Source organism: Amphiura filiformis, chromosome 1, assembly GCF_039555335.1.
Source record: "Amphiura filiformis chromosome 1, Afil_fr2py, whole genome shotgun sequence".
Lineage (NCBI taxonomy): Eukaryota > Metazoa > Echinodermata > Ophiuroidea > Amphilepidida > Amphiuridae > Amphiura > Amphiura filiformis.
Genome location: NC_092628.1, coordinates 21,126,294 through 21,151,319, shown reverse-complemented (window position 1 = coordinate 21,151,319; position 25,026 = coordinate 21,126,294). Strand labels below are relative to the sequence as shown.

At 37.0% G+C, this 25,026-nt stretch overlaps 1 protein-coding gene across 6 annotated transcripts in view; it reads right to left on the bottom strand.

Annotated features, from left to right (window-relative positions):
* The window catches only part of LOC140168297 (kinesin-like protein KIF2A), a 59,280-nt gene that overhangs the window by 3,087 nt on the left and 31,167 nt on the right, over window positions 1–25,026 (bottom strand). For 4 of the 6 annotated variants that reach the window (XM_072191691.1, XM_072191766.1, XM_072191841.1 and 1 more), the window contains 12 exons: window positions 24,821–24,946; window positions 23,349–23,548; window positions 22,798–22,852; window positions 22,139–22,301; window positions 21,176–21,266; window positions 20,014–20,169; window positions 13,798–13,940; window positions 11,922–12,043; window positions 11,123–11,322; window positions 10,225–10,292; window positions 9,054–9,192; window positions 3,171–3,272 (listed from right to left, as the gene is read on the bottom strand). In XM_072191691.1, coding sequence (XP_072047792.1) covers window positions 3,171–3,272; window positions 9,054–9,192; window positions 10,225–10,292; window positions 11,123–11,322; window positions 11,922–12,043; window positions 13,798–13,940; window positions 20,014–20,169; window positions 21,176–21,266; window positions 22,139–22,301; window positions 22,798–22,852; window positions 23,349–23,548; window positions 24,821–24,946 — 1,565 coding nt within the window. The remainder of the gene's footprint in view (window positions 1–3,170; window positions 3,273–9,053; window positions 9,193–10,224; window positions 10,293–11,122; window positions 11,323–11,921; window positions 12,044–13,797; window positions 13,941–20,013; window positions 20,170–21,175; window positions 21,267–22,138; window positions 22,302–22,797; window positions 22,853–23,348; window positions 23,549–24,820; window positions 24,947–25,026) is intronic. The other 2 variants (XM_072191978.1, XM_072192049.1) reach the window with 1 other exon arrangement.

The window sequence follows — 25,026 nt, the reverse complement described above, 5'->3', positions numbered from 1 at the left end:
TTGCATCAACTGTATTTCCTTGGCAAGCAACCTTTACAATCTCCTAACAACAAGGTATAAAAATCCTGAAATCTCACAATTTTCCCAAAGACTTTTTGTTAAATGTATGCAACAGGTAAATGACTATGACCTCATTTCCAAGTCCCAGAGTCCAAGAAATCTATTTTAGACTCAGCCTTTACAGTGGCCAGAATATGATTGATTACTGTATATAAATAACAGTCATACAAGGTCATGCCCCAAGGGATTTTGCACAATGTCATAATTATTCTTCCTAAAATGTCAACAAGGTCGAAATAAACTTGAATGACATTTCTGATGATTAATCATTTTAGAGGCAGCATGTTAATATGCAATGCGATGAAGCAAAATCAGTCGGAACTTGGAAAAAGTAAATTTTCAGTTTCTTATAAATAGGATAGTAAAGGGCATTTACAAAGCTGCATTTTGCAGAAAACTCTATTCAAATTGAACAACCAGTTCCAAAGATATGAGCAATTAAAGAGTTTCCAAAACAACAGAAAATAAAAATAAATATTTCCTTTGCTTGGCTATATCTCAAAATCAGTATTTCCGAGTTCCAACTGATTTTGCTTGATCACATCACATATGAAGATAGACATGCCTACTCATATATTTATTTGTAATCATTATTTATTTGTGTTTTGATTTTTTTCCCTTTTAAATCTGACCTCAAGTCGATTTCTTGACTTTCAGTTGAATTGATGGAATTTAACAGGCAACTTAATCCACGCAACTGTATGCATTATAGTAGAATCAGGCTGGTTTGAGTTTTGGACGATCGAACTGTCAAAATTTGAAAGCCAATTATGATATGGATTCATTGTCATAGCACACTAGCTGTTATGAACTAGTTTTAATTATTGCAGGTCAATTAAACTGCAGGTGCTTAGAACAGAATTGAATGAAAACAATTTAATTATGCAATTTTGTGTACTTCCTGGATCACTCCTTCAAAAATATGTACATCTGTGCTGCATCTCAATGACATACTAACCCTACCTAATTACTTCTGAAATTGACACCAGATCTATATAACATCTGATGTGATAATTGATCGATGACCCGGATACAACTCATACTTTATTTCGCAAGCTGTTTATTGTAAGATCAAGATGGATTGTGTTGGGGTAATTCAGATTAAAATCAAAATATCTAATTACCAATACAGTAAAATAAAGTGATAGTAGATGCATAATATCCACAGACAAACCTATTGTAGGAACACAAATGTAGAGTTTTAACCTGTCAACACATTTTAATTCCGATTTGAATACCTATCATAACCTTTTTGAGTAATTTGCAACATGCACATTTTGGTATGCGAAATCACCAGATGCTACAGTCCATTTATGCTATGAAAAGGAAATAAAATTGTACCCCTGCTGATCCCTACTGATAAGGGCTTCGAAGTGTGACTACTAATTACCAGTAATTGGGGTAGATTACTGGCTTTAGTTTTTATTCCTTTTCATAAAGCAACTGGAATATTCTTCTAAATTAGTGGATATTACAGCATTTCCATGAGTTTAGTAAGATGTATAATTGGTCAGTCAAAAATAAATCTGACCTTCAACAGACAAAGAATTTCCCATATACTTGTGGAGCTTAATTCATATGGAGAAGGAGGGTTCCCTTTAGGTATATCCACATGTGATGGTAATGTGTTAATTTTTATGTGAAAAACACAAAGCAAAAAACAAGATTCAGATCTGTATTATTTGATATGGTTATTTTTGGCAACTTATTAGCAAGATTTGGGCTGTTTGCAGAAGCAATCAATCTATCCAACAGACGGTTGGACAGTTGGTCCTCAGGAGATACCACACACTTCCCACGATGCATTTCTTCCATGTACTGATTTGCTATTCAGTACAAAAATACCTCAATTAACGCGGCTGTGTACTATAGACATTGTTTCTTTCGCGAAATTGAGTTTTTTTGATATTTTTGTACTTTGTTATGTTTTTTATAAATACAAATAATGAAAATCCAGATTTGTAAACTCCAACTGCAATATTTTAAGGATTTTATTTCACTATTCCACTCGTGTTTGAAATTGAAAAGGAAAAAAAAAATTGTTGTACCAGCCAGGGTACACGCGGCGCAACAACTCATCGCGTTGCGTATCGCGCAATTTGTTAACTTGCACAAATACGCTGACCATGTCTGCGACGCTTATCTACATCTTGTGGCGCATCTTATGGAAACACCACGGAAGCACTGATTTCACAAAAACCTAGTGGTCAAATGGCTCCGTTTTAGCTGATAAAATGTGGGTTTTTTTTGTTTCTTTCTCCCGATTTAAATATCAAGTTATGAATGGATTTCGCTCAAACTTCTCAAGGGGCTGTGGATTTACCCGATGTTCACGTAATATAAGTTACAAAAGCGGAAACTGTCGCATTCTCCTGTGAGATTCGATGAAAGTGCAAAATGTGACCACTTTAAACTTCAACGGCCATTATTTCAATGTTCATTTTCTCGGTAAAATGACGATTTAGGTACACGATAACTCAATAAATACAGCATCTATAGGTAAGCAAATATGATCATCATAAAAAGCATGATCGACTCAAGAAGCGGTTTTCTCATTTTTTTATATTTTGGTCTATTTCCGATTTTGGGCATCATTTTGTGCAAATAGGCGTTTTTGAATTTTAAAAGTTCATTTTGATGCCTTATATGGTCAATATCTCAAAAAATAAGGCCAATATCAAAAAATAAAAAACCGTTTTTGGAATGGAGCCTCAAGATTGAGCTAAAAACAAAATAAAATATTTTGGAAAGAGTGTTTTTTGTTATGATGTACCTAACAAATATTGCCAAAAACTCACTTTTTGTGATTTTCTTAAAATTGTTGTTTTTACCCCAAATCTGTATTTATATTAAGATTTATTGATGTCTTGCCTTCATAAAAATGTATACTTTTATATGTTTTTGTGAATAATTACAAAGTTATTGCACTTTTACTACATGCATGTCTGAGAGTACACAGCCACCTTAACAGAGCCCATCCAGATCTTGCAACAGAGGTATTTCTTGTCATTATCGACCCATGTTGCACTGAATAGCAAATCAGTGCAGGGAAAAAATACATTGTGGAAAGTATCTGGTCAGTCATATCCCTTGCTATTTTCTCTCCTTACCTCAAGGCAATGTCTGTGGTCATCTACAACTTGTTCTTCCATTTCCTGTAGCTGGTTCATCACCTCATGGAAAGTGTACATCTCTACGGAAACCTCTTCTTCCTATTATGAAAATAATAAAATCAAAACTTGTGAGAAGAACTTCTAAAACATTGTACCTACAGGTTCAACTTTGTTAAGACTCTTTCACACTTAAAATTTGTTTGGTTTTGTCTTGATCAAATGTTGTAAGAGCTGCTGTTAAACTGGTAATTCTCACACATATTAATTGTCCATGCTACAAACATAAATTTCAGCAATTATGGTCCACAATTATGTTCATGGAGAGGGGTCAAGGGGGGACTGAGGTCCTGACTTAAAAAGCTCAAGCTGCCCCTTTCTCTTTTAATGCCAGTTGACAAGCTCATAAGTGCAAAATAGAAGCAAACATTCATTTGTGTGATCATTTCCAATATTACAGTACCAATGTAAGTGTTTGATCTTGTTATTTCCACAGCACTTGCATCAGTACACAGTATTACTTGCAAATACACACGTGAATCAAATGCATAGAACGAGTCATAGAAATGAGAATACAATGAGAACAATTACAACTATATGAAGTTTAAAGGAGTATTTCGTGATCCTAGCATCCCTTTTTATGACACATTTCAGTAGATATCCACGAAAAAAGCTTATTCCCAAAATTTCAGTGGATTCCGATTTTGCGTTGGCGAGTTATGCATGATTATTTGTATTACACTGCTCCATAGGCTACTGTGTTGAATTATATACATTCTGGTATAGCAGAATCTTTGCTAAACTAATTAATCTGCAAGAAATAATTTGTACATAAACTTTATGCAGCCAGAGGTTTCCAGTGGTATAAAAATCTCAACTTTTTTTTAGAAAAGTGGGGGATGAGGCTGTGGATCAAGAAATGCCCCTTTAAGTGAGGTTAGTCATCTTGATACTTGCTTGCTGAGAAAAAAGGCACTTGTTTACGTAAGTGGGGTTCTGATTGGCTAATTAAATCATAGCAAAAAAAGCTACATGTATGAAACATTGACGACTCATTAGCTAAATATTGCTATCCAAGCCATGTAGAATCCATGACCCAGTTGCTTTTACGTAATAAACAGGCGCGTGTCAATCATTGCGGGAGAGTGCCATTTTTCTCTGCCAGCTAATGTAGACTCCTAGACATTCAAAATTGGGTTATGAAGATGGTGACAATGTCATCACCAAATGAAACGTTATCATTCAACAGTATGGCATCTGTGGGTAGAATTTTGTCACAGGATTATTGGAATCAATATACTGATGTTTCAAAAACTTGTAAGACTCTTTTGATTCCTGCATTCATTAACTCACACAGAATGGACTCACAAATTGCCATGTGCATAACACTATGGTAATTTTGCCATACTGGTTTGTTATGCATGGAGACCAAAATAGTGACCAAAAATCACCAGTAAAAACCTGAAATCAGACGGTAGTATACGTCTTTTAAACTTGACTCTTACAGGTTTGCACATGTATTGCTTAATGTGCGCAATCAGCACTGCATACTAATCCCTTTAGCTTACAAAAATCTACGGAATTGCTTTATTGATTCAAGACTTTTAAACTTCTTTTTATTTAGATGAATGGATCACACAAGCTAGGGTTTATTAACAGTTCATGAATTAGTTCTGTGATAGAAGTTCCACTCACTGCTACTCTATCAAGTAAGCACTGCAAACATAAACAAAGCTTTAGCTAAGGATTGGAAAACTTATGATCACCAGTTTTCTCTTGCTTTAATTATTCTACAAGAGGGAAATAGCTAATGCGCCTGTCACACTACACCGAATAGGTCTTCCGTACAAGAATCGGATGGTATTTTAGTAAATCCGTTGTTGTTCGTCAATGATCGATTTATGTTCTTTTTATGTCCTGCTATCATCCGCCAAATGCGTTTCGTGTTAGGTGATGTTCGTTAGAATCCGTCGGCAAGTTTTGTGCATGCACAAAACTTGAAGCGGTATGTACCGAATCATACACATGTTCGGTATTTATCCTATGTGTGTTCGTATGGTGCTGCATATTGCGGAGTTTGTTCGCTCTCCTTTCGTTCATGTTCGTTTCTTTGTTCGTTGCACTCGGCCCGTGTTCATTGCAAATACGTTCCTGTGAGGCCCTCACCACCGGATAGCATATTTTTGCATTCGGTGATGTACGTTGACCCAGACCATGTTAGTGTCACACTACACCGGATCGGTCTTCCGTATAAGAAACGGATGGTATTTTAGCAAATCCGTTAGTGTTCGTCAATGTTCGTTTTATGTTCTTCATATGTCCTGCTATTATCCGCCAAATGCGTTTCGTGTTAGCTGATGTTTGTTTAGTCCGTCGACAATACGTTTCAAGTTTTGTGCATGCACAAAACTTGAAATGGAGTGTGCCGAATACACATGTTCGGAAGTTGGTCCGATGTGTGTTCGTACTGTTCTGTATATATACCTGGGTTTGTTCGTTATTCTTTCATTTATATACCGCAGGTGTTTGCAAGGTTTCGCAGGCGCTTGTGGCGGATGTAGGCCTATGGCGAACATGTGCATCGATCATGGGGGGGACTTTCTGAAGGTGTGTGGCGCAATATCATATTTCCCCGTACTTTAGTGACTGACAAGTAGAAAAAAGGGGGAAAGGCGAGAAAAAAAGAAAAGAAAGAGAGAAAAATTGAAGAGAGAAGAGAAGAGAAAAAGTTAAATTGCACGTAATTTAGTAGGCCTATGCATGTAAGTAGTATTGAGGGAGGGGCACTTTCTGAAGGGTAGAGGACGCAATATCAAATTCCTACCAGTTTTAGTGATTGACAAGAAAGAAAAAGAAGAGAAAACATGGAAAAGGTTAAATTATACGTTATTGAGTAGGCCCAGGATAGTACATAGTAAGCCTAAGTATAGGCCTGTGATTATTATAGGCAGTGCTTAAATGTGGTTCCTTGGCCCAAAAGCCTGTGAAAATTACTGCCGGCTGTCGATATGTAGGGCCTGTGACATTTTGTCACCAAAATCAGTATTTAAGATGGACTTAAGTCTATTACTGACTTTAACATATCAATCCATGCATGCTTTACCTGAAATTACGAGTCTGAAGTCTTATATCTAAGTGTCAGTGGATCAGTGTAACATTTTAAATTTGGAAATTCAGTTCGGGCCTTCTTTGTTTTTTGTTTTAGCAATAATAGTGTAAAAATGATGCACCAGAAACAATTTTCCAAATTTTCCATTTTTAAAACTAAATTTTTACACAATAGATGTAAATAGGCCCTACAGTCCCCATGCAAATGGCTTCAATTGGACCTTCATTTTGAAAAATGGACAAGTCTTCCTTTTTGCTTCTGCTATGGACATCCACGTGTTATTTTTAAAACAATCGTTTATATTATACAATAATGGTGAAAACTTTTCAATGGCTTCAATTAGGCTTTCGTTTCACCAATTTGCGGCTGTTTCAAACTAAAATAGTACCCAATAATAGTGCTAAAATTGATCCAAAAAATGACAAATGGCTTCAATTGGGCCTTCATTGTCCAAAGGTTTCTCACCTCTATTGCCCCCGGATGCTGGTTGCCCTGATATATCAGATTTGTAGCCCTTTTGTACTTATTAGCCAATATTTGACCATTTTCGTCAATGTTTTCCCCCTTAAAATTTGTCTTTCCCCACTTTGTTCACCCTCTGAAAAAGTGCTTGCTAAATCACTGCCTCTAAGGGGTCAAAACCCTCTCAAACACCCTCTCCTCCCCACTTTTCTGATAGGGTGGGCGTCCCTGTTGGTGCCACATGCCACAGATTCGCGGTCATTTGTCGGACGTTGAGCGATTGAATATAAAGCGCCTGCAGGATTATTAGCGGCCACAACGCATAGAGAGACGAACGGGAATCGGACCCCCAAATCCGGACATTTGTCGGACGTTGACCCCCAAATCCGGTCATTTGTCGGACGTTGAACGATCGAATATAAGGCGCCTGCAGGATTATTAGCGGCCAACGCATAGAGAAGCGAACGGAATCGGACCCCAAATCCGGTCATTTGTCGGACGTTGAACGATCGGATAAAAGACGCCTGCAGGATTATTAGCGGCCTAACGCATAGAGAGACGAACGGAATCGGACCCAAAATCCCACCGAAGCTTCTGCCGGACTGGTGATTTTTCCACCGTATAAAATATTTTTGTATTCGGTGATGTACGTTGATCCAGTTCGTCGTAGTGTGACAGACCTATAAGATTTGAAATCAAATTAAAAATTGAAATTCAATTATAAAATATCTTGCTTCGTAACATTCATACATTGTTTAAATAATTCTGGTATAAATTGACACAAAGACTGTATGGGGCAAATATATGCCTGGAAGTGCGAAAAACACTTTCTTGCATTATACTTTCTCTTGTACAAAGACAAATCTTTTTCTGATTGTCCCAATCTTAAGCTAAAAGGCAGTGTTATAGCACACATATAGATGCACTCACTTTATACTGTTTTAACAATCAAGTTGGTTACATGCACAAGTTCAAATATAGATAAAAGAAAAAAAAAGTTTACAATTTGTTACGTAAGTGCTAACAATGAGAGGTTAATATTTGGAACTCGGGCTATGACAAATATATGGCCATGCATAGCTTATTAACATGATTGATCAACACAACACAGAACAAATTGTAGTATTAATACTACCGGTCAGTAACCTGAAATTAATGCAAGTTTTACAATATTGTATCAATACAAAAGTTCACAACTATTTTACTTGGCATGCATAATCCTTTGAAAGTATAAGGTATCATCCTTAATGATGTATCACCAAAGTGTCTTAAGTATACACAGGGTGTTTCAAATAGTAAAACATGGTCCAAAGTGGAGGAATCAATCAAAGTTTACAAAGAGGGATCTAGATCTGTAGTTCCTGAAATTTTGCTAAAAAAACCAAAGTATACCATGTACCATTCTCGAGTTATATGCAAAAACGTCTTCGGTGAAATTTTACATTTCACAAGGGGTAAATACTTGAAAAATGCACAAAATTTAGAACACTGGTTTCAAAATTTGTTTGTCATATGTGACCATCCACCAGAACTGAGCCCGGATGTCGCCAGTGCCACTATTGAGATATGCTCCATTGAACTTAACAATAAACAATAGGAAACAAAGGATTTATTGACTGTTTTATTGATTTTCACTACTTAAATGTCAAGTACTATAGACATGATATACATCATTTTAAAGCTAATTTCAAGCAGAATATTTTGGTTGAATATCTCAAAAATGATGATTGGCGACATCAGCGCTCAGTTGTGCTGGATGGTCACATATAGACAAAAGAGACTAGACCCAAAGAGTACCAACTACGCCATTTTTGTGTGTCACTCATGGAGGGCAAATTAATGTACCTCCGGATTTTTTCGCTTTCCACCCAGTAAGTTTTGATTACAATGTATGTTTGGTTGCATTTTGCATGTAACACATTGTGCTAATAATGCCCGCTACACACGCAAACCGTTGTAATACTCAAGATTAAAATGCAAATATTATTATTGTACACCATTTTTGTCTCCATATGTGACAAACAAATATGGCGCGTTTACAAGAGCGTTAAGCATGGGGCAATTTAAGATGGTTCTCTTTCTGTAACACCAAGTCAAGATTGCAAGCAGATTGCAACTTTGATTGCACTTCCAGAGCCAATGTTAATTTTTAAAAAAAATCATGAATGGAAGGATCATGTGTGGATCATCCAAGGAACTCTAACATTGGTTTGGTTAGACTTGGGGGGTGGTGTGTGAGGTGATTTAAGGGTGGCTCTAGCTCCAGCTGTACCTTGGTAATTAACAAATCAGCATGTTGTTACATGACTTACATTATGTGTGCATAGCATGGCGAGATCACTGTTACTTGGCGATAGACTACGTTCTGGACTCACTGGATTTTCTGATGCCGGTATAAACCCATCGTTAGGGCCACCGTCACTAGGGTCTCCTGGACCAAGCTCTTTCACTCTGTCAAAATACAATTAATTTTGTTATTTTAGCCTCAATTATAGTCAATTTCATGCACAAAAACTGTTAATTTCTTCCATTTTCCATTCATTGAAAAAAGGGAAAAGTTACCATTTTAAGCAGTATAGCTGTCCTATCAACCTCCATTGTCGATACTTCAGGTCCAATAATTATTTCCAAGAAAATGGTCACAATCCATTGAGCCAAATCAAAACAAACTTCCATGTGTGCAATTGTTACGATGTCAGCGCCCCTGGATGCACGATGTCAGCAGAATTCACCTCCGTCAATCTCTCACACAAGTAATACACAACACGCACAAGCTATCGTTTCACCGCTATAGCGAGAGCCGTACGGCAAGCGGCCACGTGCTGCCACAGAGACAGGCGAAACTAGCGAAATATAATCGCTTGAGGCGCTATTTTTTTTGTTCCCCCTGTTCAGACGGGGTATTTTCGCGGAGAAAAAAGATACAAAGACACGGAAAAAACGGAGAAAAAAATACATTTTTGTAATCGGAAAATTACGGGGAAAATACAGATATTTTTTGGGATGAAAAAAAATACGGAATTCCGTAAAAATACGGAGAACTTACATCCCTGTAAGCCAAAATTCAAATGTTATACATCATAGGCCTTACGAAGTACATAAATGCATCAGCTGCATAATCTCATGCATATTTAATAGCAATATGATATAATATGAGAATGCTAGGATTTTTTTGTCTGGATATTTTTTGCTGCTTTAAAAATGTGTAACATTTTGTGCCAGCTGGTTCAGATTTCCAAAAAAGCTCAGATCACTCAGGCATTTCTGAAAATCCTCTATACTAAAATAGAAGACATCAAACACTACTGCATATTCTTGAAATATTCATAAACAAAAGGCTGTCGTCACAAAGTCACTGTGAGTGTGCTTTGAACATACACGGTAGTGTCAAGCATGTGTACTAGCATTTGATGATGTTGTTTCCATTCAGTCTTTATTTTGAGGAATGTAACTCATTTAAGTCTCCTACTTCTAAATACCTACCTATCTGCATATCGTAGTGTGTTTAGTGTGTGCTCACATGAACTCATACCAGGAGAAATCATAGCAATCTGAAACACAAAAACAATGCAATGTTTGTTGAGTACATTATGCTCTCTGAAATGATCAGATGTTTGGATCAAAGCTTTTTGTGCTAACATTTATCAGAACACTGGTATCATTATCGCTTAACAACATATACATTATAATGAAAGACAAAGATAAAGAGAATTTATCGCGTCTGACGTCATCTGTCTATCAAACTCCAGCACGGTTTGTTTACAAGTGTCGTGATGATGACTTGCTGAACAGCGGGGGTATAACCGGGCGCCTTATTGTTAATTTTGCACCTTTCGACATGCAAACCATCTCAAAAGTTAGGTCTTTATAGTAGGAAACTTTCATAACCGAAGGCACCATTGTCCACAATGCCTAGAAAAGCTGCTTTTTGCCATTTGCTGCTATTCCTTTTCTCCGATCAGCACCAGATAGATCGGTCTTCCTTTTACGCGCTGATTAACCTATGTAAACCAATCAAGGATCGTAATTGACAGTGACATCAGATGCGATAAATTCTTTTTATCTCTGTCTTTAATTATAGACTTCACAAGATCAACAATATTTGATGAACACTTTCATATTAACCTCAGTGGCAATTGAGGTTGAATAAAGAAGTTTACTTTCTCTTGACCCAGAGGCCACCAGTAAGTTCACTTGATTGTTGGGAGTGGCCTTCTTATCCTTGAACTTTATCTTCAAATATCTATTTTCTTTCCACGTTTGCAAGCCAGCATGCTTCTATAGGCTTTTTTAGCCCGGCTTGTTTGAGCCTGGTCCAATCAGAACCCAAATGTGTCCCTGTACAGAGCGACCATTTAAACAAACCAATGTTACCACTTACCATGCATGTCCTTGAATTGTCTCCAATGAAAGAATCTCTTAGCACTTGTGTAAGCTTACTGGCTCTAAAAGGCACATGAGCGCCTTTATGACCAAGCGATCGTATACATTCCTTCAACGCCAACAGCGATTTGTTAATTTCAGCACCCTCCATACGTGTCTGCCTATTGGAACTCTGTGTGTCTTTCCCTCTTTCATTACCTGGGGAGAAAGGACATTCAAAATATTATTGCCACTTACCTAAATGAAGCATTTTTTCTTTTGACACTGTATAAAATGGAGGGATTGATAATATGGGCAATTCCATTTGTAATCCATACATAGTCAATTGGGCTTCCTTGAGAGAGTGATATTAATGTGTGCTCCGGTGAGGGTAGTATTAAATCATGCGCATTGACTCATAAAACTGGCACGTTTACACAAGCGTTCAAAGATGGTACATCTGTACACGCAAGAAATAACTCCGTCAAAGTACTAATGTCTTACTCTTGAGGCCGCCACATGGACTATATGAAAGACATCACCCTCCAACAAAAGATGTTATAATATTTAAATACAGTCCAACCTCTCTGATCTGGACCTCTTTTTTACAGATCTCTGTTATCTGAACAATTGATCTTAAATCCATACACCCTCCATGGAAGACATTACCTTAACCTTTCACAAAGCGGTTGAAGATTTCAAATGATGTCACCCATTCAGGTAACCCCATTTCAAATTCACACTCCCTGGGTGGAAGATTAAGGTCATGTCTTCCATAGGGGGGTGTATGGATTTCAATTGGACTAGCCATTTCTTACCAGCTAAATCAATGAGTGAGAATTTGCCGTGCACCCTCCTTGCTTTCTTGGTTCGTAATATAATCTGGAAGACGGCATGAGACCTAGATGAATGGTTGTTAGCTGATGTAGTACCCGACGTCCTAGGGAAAGGAAAAAAATGTTACAAAATTAGTCTTTAATAAAGTAATAAATCAATCTTATGAGCCTGAGGCCCTATGAATGAAAACTAGATTGATAACAAAATGGCGGCTAACTAGGTGGGACGTCGCAGTGATCGACTCGCGGAGTTTTTGAAAACATAGCTTTTCTTATTAGTGCCATCGTTTACAACCATTACAACTGTGAACTGTAATTTATCAGGAACAAGTTACAACTAGTTATATCCATAATGGAAACCAGAGCGAAGAGAACTTTGAGTGAGAAATTTAGTGATATGGTGGACAATTCAAATGCAGGAGTGTCGACCATGGCTACCCTGTGTAGTACGGTATCGTCACCCGCATCATCACCTATGGTCAGCCCGGTCAATACACTGGTCAGTATGCACAGTGCATGTGTAGTTGAGCCATTACAATCGGCTGGTCAGTCATCCATACCAGGTATGAACTACGGCCAGTTCAAACAGCCAGTCATGGGTTCACTAAAGGAAATATTAGCTGGACAGAAATCGCTAAAACATGACCTGGAATCTTTCAAAGCTGAGATCAATGCATCTGTACAATACCAGGCAGAGGAAATTAAGGAACTACAGGACGATAGTAAGGTAATACGTGAAAAAGCTATACTACTCGAAACTAAAGTAGATAACGCTTGCGAGAGAATCTTTACTAACAGGAATTACATCTCAGAGCTGTTTGTCAAGAACAACAAGGTTGAATGCATTACACGCCGTAATAACTATCGCATAATTAATTTGTTATATTATATATTATATTTAATTTTATGTGTATACCTTTTTATTACATGCCTATGACATTTTTTGTGGTAGGGTGTGCGGGTGTGAGTGTGAGGTGAGAAATCAAGTGTATTTTCTTTTCTTTCCCTTCAGGTTTGGTGTATTGTTTTTTTTTTCAAATTGTGTACCTGTGTGTATACATTTAGGCCCTTCTTTTAAGTGTTTCAGGGGGCACAACATTTTACAGGCTTCTGCCTCTAGTTGTGTCCCCTCCATCGTGTTTTATCATGTTTTGTTATTTGTATGTTTTAATTTTGATGGAAATAAATTTGATTGATTGATTGATCTTGTATACTCTTCTATACTCTCACCTCAATCATAGACATGCATTGAACTGAACTTGGATCGCCTGATATGCGCTTATTTAGTCGCATGGTATTATGGGTCTCTCAAAATATGCTGATGATTTAAAATAATTATGTTGTAGATATTGGACGAAAATGACCGATGCAATATAACTTTCTTGTTTGCGCTGATTATCTCTAGGCAAAATTGATATTTAATATGGCAAACCCAGGAAATATGTGGGCACAATTTGACAAAAGGGAATGTACCCTTAGGCACCATGTCGACTTTGGTCCTATTATAGCACTATTGGTACCCGATTAAGCACCAATGACTATCTATCATACCGTGCATGGTGATGTAATGAATTGTATCAAGCATATTAATTAACATTTGCATAGTGTTATCGGTTTTCATTTTAATAAATAACAAAAGCACTGTGTAATGTTCAGAGTACGACAAAAAGAGCCATCGGCACTGATAGCGCTCTAGTACCAAATTAGATATTGCACCTTACATAACAATGCTATGCAAGACTTTAACAATCTAATTTTATTTGTTATTTCTTTGATTATCACGCCTTACATAACATTACTATACAATGCTTTAAAAAAAAATCCAATTTTATTTCTTATTTCCTTGATTATTGCTTACCTGACAGTGTTGCCAGCTGAAATGAGATTTAACACCTCATTTGTATTGGAAACAGGCTTCTCTTGGAGCCCAACAACTTGCACTTGTTGTTTGCCATCTTCCAGTACCCTTAGCTTAGTCTTTTTGTTTAATAAATCAAATACCTACAGGACAAAATGTGGAAAAATGTCTTAAATTGTAAGAGCCATTGTGCACATGTTTTGTGTTTCTTTGTGTTTCCTTATGATGAAATTCTCAAAACATTAAGGGAGGGGGTTCAAAAAGTCTGATTGCATTTTTAAAAAGCTAGTTAAAATCAGGCCGCAACAAATTTTATTTTTTAGCTTGCCCGATCGGGCAGGCAATATTCAAAAATTGGTAGCTCGAAATTGCCCCATATTCCCGGCAAGAATTGTCGACAAAGTCACATACCATACTATCATCATGCAGTGCAGTGCATAGTACCGTAAGTGTGCCGAATTTGGCAGTTTCATTCTTACGGAAATCCGATACTTTTCTCAGTTATAAAGTTGATAAATAAATGAGTATTCATGAAATGCATTATAAAAAATAAACATTTCATTCACTTATTTCAAACTTTTGGTTTGCTCTCTAAATTGGAATCAATGGAATGAGAATATCAATAAATTAACACCAAGATTGGGAAATGACAGTGGTCTTCAGCAGTAGTGCAGCTATGCAAACATTGCCCTGTCATCGCGTATCCTAGAACACCAGGCACATGAGAACACATGCTGTACGCATAGTACACTATACTTCTACAGCACTCTCGTGTGCTTCTGTAACACCCTGCTCCCCCCAATAGGGGCCCCATACGTGTCTCAAATTTGTCATCAAATCATTTTATTTCTATTTCTTTGATTGCTGCTTATCTGACAGAAAAGATGTAGTTTTGAAGGTTGCATTTTGGTCCATTAAATGCTCACAATGCATGCAGAATGTGATCTACAGTTTAGAATTATTCTGCCTGCTTTGTGAGAGTTGAAAACTGCATCTTTTCTTTGATAATGAGCCATTGTAACTAAACAATGTCTGACATTGTAAATTGTACCAGGTGTGTAAAACAAAATTGGCTACCAATAACTTCAGTTTTTTTTAATTTCGTTTAAAACAACTTTTTGATTTATGGGTTGTTTTACAATCAGGGTACATTTGGGCTGAGCACCATACTGTGCCCTGTTTCAAATATTAGATTAACTTGTTATTAAAAGTTGCCATGCCTAATTATTATTATTTTCACCTCCAGTGAGACAATCTGTGTACCCTGATTGTAAAACAACCCTTATTTTAAAAAGTCTTGGGGGGATCTTAGAACTTTTGAAACATTTATATGCAAAAAAGCTGTGTCAAAGCTTTGAAATCACTAACTACAGCCTTATTGGTCAACATTTCATGAGGAAGTGTGAATACATGGATAGCAGTTACAATATAGGACATTTTACAGGTCTACTCAGTGAAAAAAAATATTGTTCTCCAATAACCTTTCTAGGTATGTTAAACATTCAAGACATTGATTGACATTGACAAAAACACACTCACATACACTAGGGTGCATCAAAAGCCCCTCATGTCAACCATATTTTTTCTACCTAGTGTCAAACTGTTCCATTTAACTAGAAAATCATCCCCTCCAAATTTAAATTCAATCGGAGGTCGGGAAGGGGGTCCACCGTGAGCTTAAAGTTCGGACAGAGGCAACCAGTAAAAGTTCGGCCGGCAGCTATTGAATTATATATGGTCAATTCCAGCGAAAGCGGGACAAAATTCTCTCTATGTTAACTTTCCACATTAAAATGTCATTAATAAAGGAAATCACGTTATTGATGGAGCATATCATGTCAGGTCCAATGTGCTCTCTTTGAGCATATAGGCCTTTACTAGCAAGTCATACCCGGGGACAAGTTATGATGGCTTAAATGAATTGGCGTTACCCACGAATTCAAAGATAAAGCACCATATATGTCTTTGAATGTCCTTCAATCAAAATGAAATTATTACCGTCTGAAAGACGTTTGCATGATCTCTCATCATATGTAAAACGATTGAATTCCACAAAGTATGTGGACTCTAGAGGCCATTAAGTCAATTTGGCTAATAATTTTGTTACCCGCGTATCAAAAATAAAATGCTCGTTCTGAAAAATGTAAAGTAAATTTGCCATAAATGACTATATCATAAAACGAAGTTTCGTTCTATAATTCTGAGGTTCAAGTGATTATTTTATGCAAATACATTTTACCCATAAAATTCCATAAAATCAAATTTGACGTTACCCACGTATCAACTGTTACCCACGAGTCCAGCAAATATAATTGCCATAACTTAAATTAACATTTAATGACTTTGGACACTGAATTTAGTTTGACAAGCGCTTAAAATTGTAAATCGTAAAAATACGTTCACCGCTTTAAAAAAAGAATCTCGACGGTTTAAACTTTTGATACCCACGAATCCCGAATAGATGCTTACCTTGAAAAACAAGGAGATTGTTTATTTTAAGTTTAAATCAGCACATATTCAAGCCATGGGTATGCTATAATTTTTACAGTACTTACAGTTTATGCACCTAAGAAAGCATAAACCCCAAAGCGGTACTATAGTACTTATAGTTTTACCCACAATTCGGCGTTACCCATTTAATCCAAGGATTTACTCAGTAAATTATATGTTTCTTATGCATCTTAACATGTTGAAAACATGCGAAATAGGTTCCAAAACAGTGCTGTTTAATAGCGTCCTCTTGAAGGTATACTGAAGCTGTATCATGAAGTTTTGATTGATTATCCTAAATTATCATTTTTTGGGTAAATGCAATTGGTTAGAGAAACGGGAATCATTGAAACACAATGGAGGAATAACCGCATGGTGGTTTCCAACCTACTGTAATATTTTCTATTTTGCCGCTTACCAATACATACCTTCAAATATGTGTTACCCACGAACATTTTGGTTACCCACGAATCCCTACTTAAATTATAGTTAACAATGTATTGATAGTGTTTTAGTTCATAGGAACTGTTAAACACGAGTTAATAGATTATTGCTGCATGAAAATATGGAATGATTTTACTAAAATAATAATATAAAACTGTTTGCTCTGTCTATTTGAATTTGGCAACTTCATTATTCTCAAAAGTTTTATACCCAAAATGCCATAATGATCAATTCTAAATATTCCATGTAGTTTGTATTTTGATTAAATTCATTTTAGTGCCATTGCAGCTTGAATTATTGACATACGGAAAAGTTATTTTTATTTTTATTTTAAAAAATTAATAGGAATTGCTATTTTTCAGACGCTGTTACCCACGAATCCATCCGAGATCCTCATCCTGCGACGAGATACAAAATCTAACTTTATATTTCTATGAAGCATTTATTCTAATCTTTCGAAATAATACAGTAATGTTAAATGACAGCCACTTTGGAAAGAGTTCGAAGAATTGACACAATCTTAACTCTACACCTGGTTCTTTCTTAAAATTTGTAATAACCAAAATATTTCTTTGTAGATATATGTAATAAAATTCTATTTTACGTTCAAAGTCTTCACCGATTTCTAGTGTATATGAGTCACACATAAAATATTGAAAGATATTAAAGAAAGTGAAATTTTATGGCGTACAACAGGTGAAAAAGGCTTGAATTCGTGGATAACATGCATATGCGCATTTAACACTTTATTTGGTCTAGCAAGAAAAGTTATTTTTCAATCCGATGGCACTTCCACCTGATGATTCACTAGATATGATCGTCTCATTTGATAAGTCTAGAATTGAAAAGGAAAACATTTTTAAAATGGCCCCAGAGAGAATTTTGTCCCGCTTTGGCTGGAATTGACCATATACAGTTATACATACATATTAATAGCTGCCTTTAGTGAATGTTTTTATATTACCTCATGTCTCAGACAATACTCAATAAAATGCAAATCCATTTGAACTAAGCAAAAAGGCAGCTATTTTCAGACATACTAGTATTTGAAGTTATAATAATAGCTGTCATGTGCACGTTTCTTTATTTACAGCCATTTCTGCATGGAAAATGGGTCCATCGTGTGCTGCGAGCTGAAAATTTTGTGCATTATAGGTGCCTTTTACTAATGACAAAACAATCAGGCAGCTATTTAGTTTTCATTACTTTATACTGAACATCGCTGTGGCTGCCATATGAATAACAATCATGACAATGTAATAAATGTACTTAAGATCTATGTTGCTTATCAGTCCATATGATATTGGCAAATTAGGTAGCATCATTCAGTTTATGCTCTCTCAGATTAGGTGTCTGTTTTCTATCTTGCTCCATGTGCACCACTTGCAAGACATTTTGATTATGTTCCTCACTCTGGGCAGCAGCTAGGAAATCTGCACTGAGTTTCACGCCACGTTCTACTGCATCATTTACCGCACAGTTGACGGGTCTAACATTGCTAAGCAATTGCAGATAAACTGAGGACTCGGGCCAAGTGTCAACACTGTCTGCTAGGAATTTGTTATTGATCTGCAGAATGTTCATAGTGAACATTGCCTGCAAAATCAGCTTGGACGACTGTTGACTAAGTGATATTCTCAGGGTCAGGGAACTTTGGCTTTCCAAAGCCTGCGCCAAGTGAATACATGGCTTTAGTGCTGCTGCATCAGGTTGAAGATGAAGTAGCCTTCTCGCTAAAGCTTGTCTCTATTGTACTGGTATCTTTCCACTGAAGACAGCAAGCGGTGCCATCTCTTCGGTGAGATACATGTACCACAGATGTCTGCTCAGGGCTTTGTGGGTTTGCATGCACTTGTTGCAACACCGAAATTGATATCGGCATACTGCAGGAGGCGCTTGTACAACTGAAGATCGTTCCATGGCGGGCCAGAAGCAACACTGCATGTTATCCAGCAGGAACTTAAGATTATTGTTGCAAATACAACAAATTCACATATCTTTAGTAGCTTGTTCTTTGTTGTCACAGTGCCTTGCGGAAGCTGTTCAATGTGATTCTGCATTAGAGAGATTTTGATACTATACAACAGTTTGGACATACATGACTGCTTGAATGTAATTGATTGGCCAGAGTCCGTAGCTTTACTGCTATCGCTTAGCAATGTTAGAGCCGTCAACGTGGTAAATGATGCAGCCGAAAGTGTTGTGAAACTCATACAGATTTCCTAGCTACTGCCCAGAGTGAGGAACATACGGTAATCAAATGTCTTGCAAGTGGTGGAGCAAGATAGAAAACAGACACCTAATCTGAGAAAGCATATCATATGGACTGATAAATAAAAGCAATTTATTACATTGTTATTCATATGGCAGCCACAGTGATGTGCAGTATAAAGTAATGAAAACTAAATAGCTGCCTGATTGATTTATCATTTAGTTAAAGGCACCTATCATACACAAACTTTAAGCTTGTAGCGTGATGGATCCATTTTCCATGCAGAAACAGCTGTAAATAGAGAAACATGCACATGGCAGCTATTATTATGACCTCAAATATGTCTGAAAATAGCTGCCTTTTTGCTTAGTTCAAATGGATTTGCATTTTATTGAGTATTGTCTGAGATATGAGGTACTATAAAAACATTCACTAAAGGCAGCTATTAATATGTATGTATAACTGTATATATAATTCAATAGCTGCCGGCCGAACTTTTACTGGTTGCCTCTGTCCGAACTTTAAGCTCACAGTGGACCCCCTTCCCGACCTCCGATTGAATTTAAATTTGGAGGGGATGATTTTCTAGTTAAATGGAACAGTTTGACACTAGGTAGAAAAAATATGGTTGACATGAGGGGCTTTTGATGCACCCTAACATACACTCACTCAAACAGAAATCACAATTGACCAAATTTAATCCTTACCCGGAGCAGCCAGAGTAAACGTTGAAAAAACAAAACAACTGTGCATCTGACCGGATTCAAACTATTAACCTTTATAATACTAACAGGATGCTCAAACTTACTGAGCCACAGAGGCATGCTGAAGAGCGGAAGATTGAAAGTTATAGGTTCAAATGATGTTTGTAACGTTCATAGCGGAAGGTATAAGAATAAGAACTGCATATTTGTAAAAAATACACAAATCCAGCCAGATGCACTGTTTTCTGTTTGGTTTATTTCAATGTTTATGTACGCTGGCTGCTTTGAGTAAAGATTAAAATTTGTTCATCCTATCAACCCAGCGAACTATGTATAATAATTTCATGAATCACAATCGTTCCTTACTTTGCCACTGTAGATCTCAAAGAAGCTGCAGCTGACAGATAGTTCTTTCTTTTTGTGCTCAGGTTTGTGAAGAAATTTGAAGACATCTGCTGCTGCTAATGCATACACACCCTTTGTGACATCCTGATTCTTGCCGTTGAAGTTACCACCCATAGTCTAATTAGCAAATATGAGTTGGGGAGAAAAAAAAGGCAATGGTTACAACAAAAGTGAACTGCTGCACATGTGTATATGGATGTGTGACATGTGGTTAATTTTCTTAAAACAAATTATTATCTAAAGTTAATTTTTTATTACTTCCGTGGTCCAAGATGTGCGCCAAGCGTAGACGAGCGTACACACAGAAGAAATAAACAATCACACTGATTGGCTGATCAACGCACTTGACAACAAGCTGGTTGACCCATTGGTCGTCGGCGCGGCGCGTAGTAGGGGACCTTGTCACTTCTACGCGATAGCAATTCACCAGCGCGTACCCGGATCACGGAAGTAATAAAAAATTAACTTTAATATGTTTAAAATGCATATGTTAATATTTCCCTTCAGCATTACAATGGCATTGGGCTAAAATCCACACTACCCCTGTGGAAGATTTTGGAAATTTCTTCCACAGGGGGAGTATGAATTTCGAATGGAATGAACATATTAGGCAGCTCCATTTGAAACTCGCCCTCCTTCTGTGAAAGACCGTGTGGAAGATTTTGGAAATATCTTCCACAGGGGGAGTATGAATTTCGAATGGAAAGAACATATTAGGCAGCTCCATTTGAAACTCACCCTCCCTCTGTTAAAGATTCAGATTGAATCTTTCTCAGAGGGTGTATAAAATTCAAATGGAGCTGCCCAATGTGTTCATTCCATTCGAAATTCATACTCCCCTGTGGAAGATATTTCCAAAATCTTCCACAGGGGTAGTGTGGATTTTAAATGGAATAGCCCATTACATTCTCCTTCCCTTCATCTTGACAACTGTGATAATTACAGATGGATTCGTCAAATGTCTACCATTCTAAACATGTATACTTTAGACCATCAATTTAGCAGTTATGAGGCCCAAAAGTTTGGGACCATATTTCTAGGGTTTAGACCAATCTTTGACACATGTAGCAATTAGTTCACGTTTCGAGGACTTCTTTCACTATCAAGCAAGAGTTCTACTTACATGTGTTTTCCCACTACCTGTTTGCCCATAGGCAAAACATGTAGCCATTCCACGATTGAATATTGTTTCTACTAGTGGCTTCGCTGTGAATCTAATAAAGATAATAAACAAAACATCAAACAGAATTGATCATACAGCGTGTCTGAAAGTCTAATGGACACAGATGTAAGAGTGGATAATTGTATTTAGCTGGGATAAATGATAACAAAAAAAGCACACACCTTAACAATGGAAATTTAACCATGCAAAAGTTGTTTCAGTTCACTTTCAGTTCCTACCGCAATTGATCAGCATGTTGCTCATCTGATAACCCTCCTATGGTTTATATATATATACAATTTTGTTACCATAGATGTGTAAATATTTGTCATGATACTACTTTATTTATGAATATAGAGAAAAGAGAAACATGGCTTCTTAAGATCAAGTCCATGTTAAGTTATCCCATTCTCTACAGGCATTTGGAATATACCCTACTAGCACATGTAGCTTCAAACCAGGATTTGCGGCACTACAAGCAGAAGGTTGTTATCTTGGGGCCAACTCATCAATATTACCAGAATAAACTGCTGCTAATGCCTAGATTAGCCTTGAAACTAGATACGCCACGGTTTTCGACAAGTTGACCTCAAATGACCTTTGACCTCAGTATATGACCTTGAACACCACTAATAGATGATGGTTCACATAGTGCAGCTATGACCCAAGTTTAGTTGCAATAGGATTTGAACTGTTCATAAGAGATCAAATTTTAATTTTTACGTACGTACGTAACTACGTATCCATGGACGTATGTATGTATGGACGGACGGACAATGCAAAAACAGTATGCCTCACGGTGGAGGCATAAAAACTACCCACTTAAAGTTATGTTTGTGTCCCGTACTTCATTTATTGTCTTTATTGGGTGAAGTCACAAATGACTATTTTGTAAACGGAGCAAAAAAGAAAGAGTAAACTTACTTATACACCAATTCATTACTCGAACTTTCATCAAAGGCATAGTCAAACCGAAAACATTGGTTTTCCAGATATTTGGTTAAATCCACCTTTGTCTTGGGTTCGTGTACGACTATGTTGTCCTTATTGGGCACTGTTATTACATCTGCGTCTTTCTTATTGTGTTCTGAAAAGCAATTAATGCATAAATACGAGGATGTTCAATACTAGAATGAAAGTTCATCTGTGTTCATCTTAGATTTCAATATTGTCAAAAATACTAAAAATTAAAATCCAGGCATGGAGTCACATAATGGTGATATCGATATACTGACTCATATCTCCAGACTCTCAGAAGTTACTTTCACTAACAATCGCTATGTGTAAGTCATCAGTTTCATAAAAGCCAATCTTCATGACAAAAGCTCACAATTCTAAGATGTGTGTAATGGTTTAAACTCTGTCCAATATAAATGCATCTGTGATAGAGTCCATTTGAAATGTTCTACCACCAGCAAATATGATGAGAAAGTGTTTCCCAATAGCTTATAAGTGTACAATGGGGTGTAATATTAAAATGAAGATTGCTTATTTCCTGAATTGTTCTGTCCCCCACCCCCCACAAATTCTTGCCTGAATTGTTGCTAACTTGAACAATTAATTTTCCTGCATGAATAACTTACCCTTCTTGTTCATTGGTCGTTTTCTCACACAAACACTAATTTGATGATTGCGAACCTGAAATTTAAAAAAAGGTACACAAGAAACTCAAAATTACACCAAATTATGTTTACATAATGCTTTTATACATTTGGCAACAAACAAAGTTGAGTGTTGTAACTGTTACTTTGACAATTTTAATTTGCCAATATTGTATTAAAATACAGTTATTGTGTATTAAAATACATAGCTATTGAATACAAAGTCTGGAAATATTCCAAATATTACTACTAGAATATGTTCCATCTACAGTGACACCTCGTGACGTCACGCTGGACAAATTCCATTTACTGTCAGAGGAGGTTTGAGGGTGTAAATGCAATGGAGCAAATAAACCTGCAATCAAGAAAGTCTTGACTTGCTAAGAACTGAACCGGTCACCTGTCTCGTCAAACCCTTCGAAAGTGACACTGAAGATGGAACAGATAATAACAACAGTTATAGTTGAAGTGGAATTGAGATATCTTCCAAATCAGGGTGTAGGGATTTCAAATGAAACAGCCCAATAGTTTACCTGATCAGCATTTGTCAACGGACTGAAATCCAACTCCTCCTTGTACTCCCTGATCATCTGAAGAAACTCCCAATTTGGATTATTGGCCAGATCCACATCCTTTATCCTCTGTTCCTTGACGGCTTCCTGCTTGGCACGCCGGTCCTCCCGATTCTTCTTGATCTCGTCCACTTTTTTGACGACATTGGATCTCCGCCGAGCTGAAGCACAAATTATTGTAAATTCTATTACCTCCACGACCCATTATTCAAAATCGCGCACTGTGATTTGTTGAAACGCGTCACGTGAGAGCCCATTATTCTGCAATAATGGGTCGAGCGCCGTACCACATTCTCCGCACAGCATCACGCTTGGTTACGCGTGCAATATTTCCGCGATACGCGCTGTCACTTACGAGTACGCGCTCCACCTTGAAGTAAACAACTTAAAATATTTGTGCCAAAAAATGATATTTTCTCTATAAATCGCACTATTTTATGGTAATAGAATAGAAATAAAGGGTGCAGCATTATCCTTTACACGCAAATAATGTGTCCTCGGCAGTATAAACGTTTAAATAATGGGTTCGGCTGCGCCTCACCCATTATTTACGTTTTTACTGCCTCGGACACATTATTTGGGTGTAAAGGATAAAGCATTACCCTTTATTTCTTAAATATTGTAAAATGGAACTACTGTGAACTTGCTTTCAAAGAGGTCATCACCCCACTTTTGGTTCAAGTTCCTTAGGGAATTAGTCAAGATTGAAATTTATCTATGTAAATTCTAATCTTTCTGTCATGTAAGTGCAAGGTGTAAATCAGTTCCTCTGTGGCCAACAGGCCAAGAATTCTGAGATGATGAAGAACTTTAACAACCATATGGCAACATTGGTATTCTATACTTCAAGTTCGGTAGTGATGTTGGTGCCTATTTCGCTTGTCCCAGTACCGAATCATTCATGTGAAGTTAATCACACACATACAATGATGGTTTGTTGAAACAATTATGTCACAATCACAAAAAGCATTGACATCGTTACTGAACATGAGATGAACCAAATTAAAGTATAGACTAGTATAATAGATACTTAAAATAATATAGTAATATTGAGGAAGGATAGTCCGATTTCATCTGACTGGGTTAAACGACTTTGGTCCCCACTCCCAACCCTTTTGATATTTGAGCCAAAAAATGTGCATTTGAAAAGTCCTATAGAATGATAAGTGGGTTACCCACCATTGTGGCTTATGAAACCCACACAAAACAGTTTTCACCCCTAACATTTCACAGGGTCAAAGAGAATTATGTGGGCTTTCCACTAAGACCAAAATCTCAATTTCGATGCACAAAGAGTGGAAATGAGGTTATGAAATGGACCATCTTCCTTGAACACCTACTCAGGCAATTTAGAACCCTACTCAGGCAATTTAGAACCCTACTCAGCCAATTTAGAACCCACCACATGCTAGCAAACAATCTCTATAACTTACATTGTGCAATTTTAGAGGCATTCTGGACAGGACCTGCTGGGAGGGGAGCAACATTATCTCTATCCCCTACACCATTTTCATTAGGCACCATGCTATGCCTTGATCGTGCGCTTGATGCAGACGACACTGTGAGAAGCACAAAACAGTAAAAATACAGAGAAAAAGAACAGAAAAAATACATTTATAGAAACAAAGCATGCAATACA